Source organism: Notamacropus eugenii, chromosome 2 (assembly GCF_028372415.1).
Source record: "Notamacropus eugenii isolate mMacEug1 chromosome 2, mMacEug1.pri_v2, whole genome shotgun sequence".
In the NCBI taxonomy this organism is placed as follows: Eukaryota; Metazoa; Chordata; class Mammalia; order Diprotodontia; family Macropodidae; genus Notamacropus; species Notamacropus eugenii.
Genome location: NC_092873.1, coordinates 276336237 through 276345353, shown reverse-complemented (window position 1 = coordinate 276345353; position 9117 = coordinate 276336237). Strand labels below are relative to the sequence as shown.

The window sequence follows — 9117 nt, the reverse complement described above, 5'->3', positions numbered from 1 at the left end:
CTCTACCCTGGAAAATTGTGGTATCTGATTTTGTCTGTTTTCTTGTCCTCATTCAAATCTATTTTCCACTTAATACCCAAAGCGATTTTTCTAGGATGTAGGTCTTATCAAACTCCAGTAATTCCTATTGCTCCTAGGAGTAAACAAACAACTCTTTGGTATCTAAAGCTCTTCACAACTTGATTCCATTCCATTATTTTTCAGCCTTTTCATATGTTACTCTCCTCCATGACCTCTATAGTGCCAGCCAAAATAGCCTTATTGCTATTGAATTAGCACTGGCTACCCCTACACCCATTCTTGAAATGTACTCTGCCCTTTAGAATCCTCCATCTCCTTCAATTGTCAGCTTAAGCATTTCCTTGTTTGTTTCTAAATTTTTATTTTATTTGTCCTTTCTCTTCCCATTAAAGAAAAAAAACTCTTTTGTAAGAAACTTCTATAGTCAAGCAAAACAAATTCCCACATAAGTTGTCAAATACACATACAATCCGCATATATATGTATGAACATGCACACACATATATACACAACTATATATGTATATACGCTCACATCAATATATATATTTATATGTTTTAATCTGCTGAGTCAGGAGGTAGGTAGCATGCTTCATTATTAGTCCTTTGGAATCATGGGTAGTCATTGCCTTGAACAGTTTCTAAGGCTTTCAAAGTTATTTTTTAGAATATTGTTGTATTTTACTTCATTCTTCATCAGTTTATACCAGTCTTCCCAAGTTTCTTGGAAACCCTCCCCATCATCATTTTTTATAGCTCCAAAAATATTCCATCACATTCATACACCATATTTTGTTCCTCTTTTCCCCAGTTAATGGGTACAAACCCCTTAGTTTTTAGTTCTTTGCCAACACAAAATGAGCAGCTATGACTATTTGTGTCCACAGGGGTCTTTTTCCTCTTTCTTTGACCTATTTGGTGTATAGACCAAGTAATCTTATCGTGGAGGAAATAGGTAAGCAGTTTAATAGTTCTGGGGACAGAGTTCCAAATTCAAGTATCTTCTACTGCACAAGGCCTTTTCTATTGTCCATGGCTGCTATTCTGTCCTTCTTTTACCTTTTTTTTTGTATCTACTTCCATGTGTACGCATTGTCTCCCCTGAGAGAAGGCAAACTCCCCAAGGACAGGAGTTATTTATCTTTTATCTTTGTATCCCCTACAGTCAGCACCATGCTTGGCATTTAATAAATGCTTGATGACTGATTGAATCATAAAAATGAATGTCCAATTATACATAGAAATAACCACTAGAAATGATAACACCCTGTCTGAAAGAATACTGGAGGGAACAAGACGGTTTTAAATTTTCAGAAAGACATTGATAATTAAAATGGCAAAGAGAAAACTCCATAAAAAGAAATGGCAAGAAAAAACTTATATAATATATATACATACATATATATACACACACACAACAATATTATGAAGACAAAAAAAAAAACTTGAAAGACTTAGAAACCCTGTTCAAACTCTTTATTTCTCTAGTTTTTCCTTAGTAGAAAAATTAGTCAATATGACAATGATTCTCAGAATCTTCATTTAATAAAAAAATGGGTGAAGGTCCTTTCTCTAGGATTGTCCAATTCCAACAATCAGGGCTATTACAAACATGAGGTTTCCACACAGGTAAACTATTAGCAGTATTTTTTCATTTTTTATCTGAGAAGGGAAGAAAAAAATCAGTTAAATATTTCCTTTGCAAATCTGTTATTTTTAAGGTTTCTTCTAGCTCCAAATCCTCTGATACTATGAAAAATCTTTAGAAATTCTACTAGAATAGACATCTGCTAGAAGACATCAGAATGCCTGGTAGGTGTGTGTAGGTCTGCTATGACAGCCACTTAACTACATGGAGAAAAACTGGACAGTTTTAGTTCTAGAGTCAGTTTTAGGACTTTAATAAAACAAATGTACTTCCTTTTCAGTGATACCCAAATAATGGAATGGTTAATGAGCATGGTGGCCTTGACATCATGAACCCCCTCTGTAGGTTTTAACCTATTTCATTTACCTGAGGCTTAAGGGTCAGAGGCAGAATTTGAACCCAGACCTACCACTTTTTCAGTCATATGATGAAAAGAAACTAAGACATCTAAAATAACTAGTAATGACTAAAATTTATAGAATATGAACATGTCTCATATGATAATGATTTAAATTCAGAGCATCCCAGTTCAGATCTCATGTTTACCCCTAGACAATTTAGTTTAGGGAAGCAGAGTATTTTATAAGGATAAAAACCACAAATTGGCTAATTGTTCTTTCCTATTAGGACCATACTACCAGATGTTTCAGTGTTTACTTCTAACACTCTGTAGGCACCTTTAGGGATGGGGGTGGGGGTTGGCACTTGTACCAAGTATGTATGTGCAGACCTGTATACCTCGCCCCCATATTTAGGATTATCCCCACCAAAAATCTCCCCCTTCCACAGCTGAATTTGAGGTTACTACTCAAAACTTATACAAGTCACAATATCCCAGAGGCTCACTTTCCATATCTGTAAAATGAACAACTTGGCCATGGAATGACTGTGCAATCATGATTTTAGAGGCTTGATGGTGAAATGTGATCCCCACATCTCTTATTAGAGGCATTAGATGACATTTTTAGATATGGCCTATGTTGTGCTGAATGATCCCTTTTCTTTTTTTTTAAATGAGTCAGTCAACAAACATTTATTAAGTGCCTACTAAGTGTCAGGCATTACCAAGTATTAAGCACTAGGGATACAGAAAGAGGCAAAAAGGTAGTTTCTGCCCTCAAGGAATTCACAGTCTAATGGGGGAGACAACAAGCGAAGAAGTATACACAAACTAAATAAGGAATGGGGAAGTAATGGAATTTAAATTAAGAGCATCAATAACATATTTCTTTAGAAAGAAAATACAAAAAAAAAAAGAGCTGAATTTGATGACATTCCTTTCCCCACTCCCAAGATCTTTTGAGGCCTAAACTTTATGAATTTTATGATTTTGGGAGAGCAAATTTCCCCTTGCTAACTTTTTCAAAGTTGGGAAGAACTGTCACATGTAAGAATGCTTAATCTCTCTCTTTGAAGGAACACAACTAGAAGGAATGGATAGGAGACAAAGAAGCAGATTCAGCCGCCATGTAAAGACAATCTTCCTAATAATTAGGGATATACCAATGTAGACTGGACTTTATTGGAGTTAGTGGCTCCTCCCTCTTTGGAACACTTTGAGAAAGGACTGGATGGTACCATTTGGTAGATATGTTGTGGAAGGGATCCTTGTTCAGGTGAAGCCTCTCCACACACTCTACAGTCTGGCTAATGGGCCTACTTAACGATCCTCTCACACAAACTCTTTCCCATACTTAAAAAGCACTCTTCCTCTATGGATTCTTGTTGTTGTTAGGTCATTTTCAGTAGTATTCCACTCCTTGTGACCCCATTTAGGATTTCCTTGACAGAGATACTGGAGAAGTTTGCCATTTCCTTCTCCAACTTATTTTATAGATGAGGAAACTGAGGCAAACAGTTAAGTGACTTGTGCAGGGTCACACTAATGAGTATGAGAAGCAATATTTGAACTTGGATATTCCTGACTCCAGGCCCGCTGCTCTATCTACCAAACTACCTAGTTGCCCCTTTACAATTCTTGGTTTCCCGCAAGACTCAGCCTGACCTCAATCTTCTGTATCACTGGTGTTAAACTGAAATAGAAATGAGGGGGCCACTATTTTGTACATATGGATCTCATGGGCCACCTAATGATCTAGTTCTTAATTTATTTTGTTAAGTGTTTACCAATTATACTTTTCCCACATTACATTTGGTTTTGCATTTGAAAATGTTTTGGGCTACATGTCAGATACTTCTGTTCTACCTGATGCCTTTCCTGGTACCCTTCCTACAATTGCCACCAGCTACTAGTCTCACCCTCATGGTTATTTGGTTTTCTGTTCTGTATATCCCTGTGCACATGCATGTCTGCCCCAGCTAGAACAGAAACTTTTTGAAGGCAGGAACTATTTGACTTTTGCCTTTGTACCTGCACTTTAGCATAGTGTCTATCATATAGAAGGTACTTTCTAAATGCTTACTGATACCACAAACAGTTTCTTTATACTAGTTTGTTTTCCTATTTATAGTATAATTTCTTAGGGCCTTTTTTCTTCCTTCTATTCTCTATTATACCTGCAACCAAACAATATACTCTAGCCTTATCTAAGTGACATAAATTTCAAATTACTGGATCTGGGATATGTTTATTCACCAGATATTTTAAAGTTGGACTGGATAACCCCAGAGGAGATTTTCTAGTCCAGTAAGAAAAATCAGTGTTGCTGTAAAAGCAAAGACTTTACCTTTCTTTTTGGATTTTCATCACCATCTGAAAAACAGAAACATTAAAATTAATGAAAAAAATGAATAATTTTGCCAAGCAAGTGAATGTTGTTGCCTCTCAAGTGGTTTAAACTGATCCTTACTTGTCCTCCAAAAATAAATATTTCCATAGAACAGAACATCTCTTAACATTTCCCAGCCAACTAATCCTCCCATCACTTTTTCCATCCATCCATTGGGAGATGCATCAATAATCTTCAATCCTAGAAATATAGCAGCAACTGAAAAGAAAGGGAAATACTGGTTAAGATAAATAATGATCTCTTTTGACTTTACACAAAATTATTCAGGCAAGGTTAGGTTTTTTTTGTTTGTTTGTTTTGGGTTTTTTTTTTTGCAATCAAGTTACAAAATATTGAAAATGAAAACCACTAGATGTGTTAAACTACATTTTGATTTACTCCCTGTTGAAATGAATGTGGGAAAGCTAAGTGATACAGTGGATAGAGTTGGACTTGGAGTCAGGAAGATCTCAGTACAAATCTGTCTTCAGACACCTGCTAGCTGCATGATCCTGGGCAATATAATTAACTTCTCTGTGTCTCAGTTTCCTCTTCTATAAAGTAGGTTATAGTAATAGCACCTATTTCCCAGGGTCATTGTGAGGATAAAATGAAATCATATTTGTAAAGTGCTTTGCAAGCCATGAAGTACTATATAAGTGCCATCTATTATAAAAATGCTAGTCATTATTGTCTTTCTCTGTGGTGACCTACCTTGTACAGAGCCTGACGTTTAATAAATATGCACTGATATGAATTATTTAAGTAAATAGAAGTTAATCTATCAGCTGTGAAGAAATCACAATTCTGAGAGTCTTTTCTTCCTTCTCTATCCATTTAGTGAAAAAGGTAAGAATATTCTTCATACTTCTGTTTTCTAAGATGGCATACAAGTTAATGGGAAGAAAGTGACTCCTCACTCTGGGGTGATAACTTCTATATCAAAAACGGATAATCAACAAAGAATTTTCTAAACTTCTATGAATTTGAAATTAAGATTCCTTACCTCTTTTGGTTGTCTTAATATTAAAATATTCATTTTTTCTTCATCATTTGCAGTCTTTTCATGTTAAACAAAGTACTTCTAAAATCAAGTTGGCTCTAAAACAGATCACACTTTTTCTTTTGGAGTTCATTCCGTGGGAAACTTTGCTTTCTTAACTGGTTCAATGCTTGTTGAAGAGGTAACTTGTAAAGTATCAAGCCACTAGCAGTGCAAAAGCTCTTCAGGTACACCTAATATTTTACTCTTGTGCTAGCTAACAAAAAAGTTGTAAGGAATTCATTGACTACTTGTGAGGAAAAAGGAAATTTATACTGTGCTTTATAATAAAATGCATGTATCTGTGACTTGAAAATTGAAACTTTTCCAATGATACTCAAATGAAAACATGTTGTATAATGACATGTTAATTTAATGTTTAAATATCAAAAGTCATTTCACATTAATAACTTCAGAATATCCAGGAACTCAAAAAATGATTTACACATACAAAGAAGTTGAAGTAGTTACCTGACAAAATCCTTAATACAAAAGCATTTAGAGCATGGAACCAATTAAAGAAAATTCTCCTATAGAAACAACAAAAATAATATAAGGTTCACATTTTACTTTTAATAACATTTTTATTACAAATTTCTGAATTTTTCTTTAATGTTAGATATACAAGGTACGTAGTGAAATTATCTGGGGCTATTTTTACTGGAAACAAAAAGAACTAAATCTGGGCTTTGTTTTTTATTGGTTCTTTTTTTTTCTTCGTGGGAATTTTTATTCTTATAACTTCAATCTGAGGAGTTTTTGGATCATTCTGACCCAGATCCTACAAGTCTAAGATAACTGCCTGCAGGTATTACTGGCAGGACCTAAGACTTTGATAGGTAGAGAAAAAAATTGACATGGAAAAGGAAACAAAACAAAGGGAAAAGGAAATACAAATAAGAGATTTGTGCTATGGGTTTGTGCTATGTCCCTTTTTCTGTTGGAGGCAGCCACACATTAAATGGAAATTTCTTTTCCTTTCTATAAGACAAGGAAAAACACTTGAGTAATGTCTTAGAAAGAATGAAGAGTTCCTAGGTAGGATGGAGAAAAATGGAGCCAAGAAGAAAAAGATGGTGAGGAAGCAGTAAAATTAAAAGCAGGATTATCTTGACTACAGAAGGGGGGAGGGGGAGAGTGTGAGAGTTTGGTTTGTTTAGTCAGTGAGGTAGTAGGATATGATGTAGTATGATATGGCAGAGGGTGGGTAATAGTCTGATTTTTCATAAGCTTGATGTAATCGTGGTCTTCAAATTTATCATTCTAGTATTTTAAAGTTTGTGAAACATTTTACCTACATGATCTCATTTGAGCTTCACAACAGCTCTGTGCTGTGGGTAATACAGGCATTATTGTCCCCATTTTACTGATGTACAAAATGAGTATCAAGGATGTTAGAGAGCTGACTGATAGATTGATAGTAACTTGGGAAAAGTTTCTAGTAGAGTATAATAACTGAGGACTTAAGCAAAGATAAAATTTCAAGATAATACAAAACTGGGAATTATAGATCTTCTGCTCTGACTACTGACTTCCTTGACTTCCTTTAAGTCCCAGTTAAAATATCACCTTCTATAGGAAGCCTTTTCCAACTCCTCTCAACTCCAGTGCCTTTTTTCATAATTTCCTATTTATCCTGTATATAGTTTGCTTTATATGTATTCATTCACATGTTGTCTTCCCCATTAGATTGTAAGTTCCTTGAGGAAAGGGACTATCTTTTGCCTTTTTTTGTAACCAGGGCACTTAGAGTTCCTGGAAAATAGTAGACACTTAATAAATGTTATTGATTGATTAATGTTGGAAGACAGAATCCAAAAATATCTCTATAGACTAGAATAATGAGCTTAATCTAAGGTAGTGAAACAAGGAAAGAATAAATTTAATAACTTCTTATACTTAAGTTAAAAAAATTACACAGATAAAGGCTGTCAGTCAAAAATGTTATTGTAAACTTAGGTTGCATTAATAGATTCATACGTTAAGAGATGGGACCTTAGAAAATAGTAACTGTATCTGAAATAAGAGAAATCCTATTCAGTATATTCTACTGTGCCTTGATTAGGTCATATCTGGAATCCTGAACTTGGAAACCATATTTTAGGAAGGATATTGACAAACTGAAATGTATCTAGAGGAAGGTGACCAGGATGGAGAAAAGTACTAGAAGCTAATCTAAATGAAGATTAGCTGAAGGAAATGAGTAGCATGGAGAAGAGAAAACTTTCCATAGATAGGCCATTTTGAGTATCTGAAGGACTGTCATATGGAATGATTTGGCTTGACTACAGAGAGCAGAATTAGAAATAGTAATATATGGAAGTCAGGCAGATTTAGGTTCAATCTAGAAAAAAAAATCTAACAATTGGACATATCTAAAAGTGGAATAGGCTGCCTAGTGTTTCTCCTTTCACTGGAGCTAAGGAAAGGCTTGGAAAACCTTTCAGAGATATTACAAGAAGGGATTTTACTTAGGGCTGGGTTAGTCTACCCAGTCATTTTAGGTCAGCTGTTTTTTTGTACTTTTCACTTACAGTATTCCCTGAAGTTCTAACTCTCAGACTTATAATTAATATTAGTGGATTTCAAGGGTATCTACAATTGTGTTACTGGTTAGGAGTGAATTAAATAACTCTTATTTTGAAATCCCCCATTTTAAAGGGTATTTACCTTTTATGATGAGGTGGAGGTCGAAAGATAGCAATCACTGGTTGAAGGAAAGCCAGTACCATTACAATACAACCAATTATAGGATGAGGCCGATTGCCCTGTAGAAGAAATAGATTGCCTATTTTGATAATTTTTTAAAAATCAGTTGTTAAGAGCAGCTGTCACTTTCTTAATACATTAATTTCACTTTGCCCATTCACACACATTGGCAGCTACCACTTAGAATTCACATCTGTTACGTTCTGCATAAACATATAATTTTGTTTAAATGCTAAAGTAGTCCATTTTCCTGAAATGACAAAAGCAGTTTGTAAGTAATAGTAATATGAGGCTTTTAATGCAAAAATTTTTCTTAACATACATGAAGAAGAATGAATGGTAAGAAAAGAATGAAATTTGAGGAGGATCTCAATTTATTGGTTCTATTGTTTGAGGACTGGCTAACTCTTGACAAATCACTTGACCTAGCAATATCCCAGACAACTCTCTTAAGATTCTGAGTAGTGAAGAAGGTGTTGACCTGCCTTGGTAGAGGGTGCTAGACCAGTAGAATCACAAAGTCCAGTCCCTATCTCTATTCATGTGCCTCAGTTTTATTACCTAAAGAAATTTTATTTGTAGTCATGTAACATTTTAAGACTTTTTTCTTTTTCTTACGAAGTGGCACAGTGAAGCAAAAGCAGACATCTGAACATCATGAGGCAGAGCAATAGCACAGATAAAAGGTAGGTGATTAGGATAGTTACTGAATTCCTAGAACTCAAAGGAATCACAGAATCCTATGGTTGCAAGGGATCTCAGAATCTATCTCGGAATAACAAAAAAGAAAAAAAAAACACCCTCTGTGATACGTTTTCAAAGTGGTCATCTAGTCTCTTCCTAAAGACCTTCAGTGGAAGGAACCCATTACATCTCATGAGGTAGCCAGTTCCAATTTTGGATAGCTCAAATGGTTGGAAACCTTTTCTTACATTAAGCCTACATCCGTCTGTTTGCAACATCCATTAT

General features: G+C 35.0%; 1 protein-coding gene across 2 annotated transcripts in view; it reads right to left on the bottom strand.

Annotated features, from left to right (window-relative positions):
* Positions 1-1481: 1481 nt before the first annotated feature.
* Positions 1482-9117, bottom strand: part of LOC140527289 (putative ferric-chelate reductase 1) — a 55703-nt gene continuing 48067 nt past the window's right edge. For both annotated transcript variants that reach the window (XM_072644101.1, XM_072644102.1), the window contains 5 exons: positions 8110-8207; positions 5911-5969; positions 4479-4616; positions 4356-4381; positions 1482-1682 (listed from right to left, as the gene is read on the bottom strand). In XM_072644101.1, the coding sequence (XP_072500202.1) occupies positions 1593-1682; positions 4356-4381; positions 4479-4616; positions 5911-5969; positions 8110-8207 (411 nt within the window). In that variant the 3' untranslated portion in view covers positions 1482-1592. The remainder of the gene's footprint in view (positions 1683-4355; positions 4382-4478; positions 4617-5910; positions 5970-8109; positions 8208-9117) is intronic.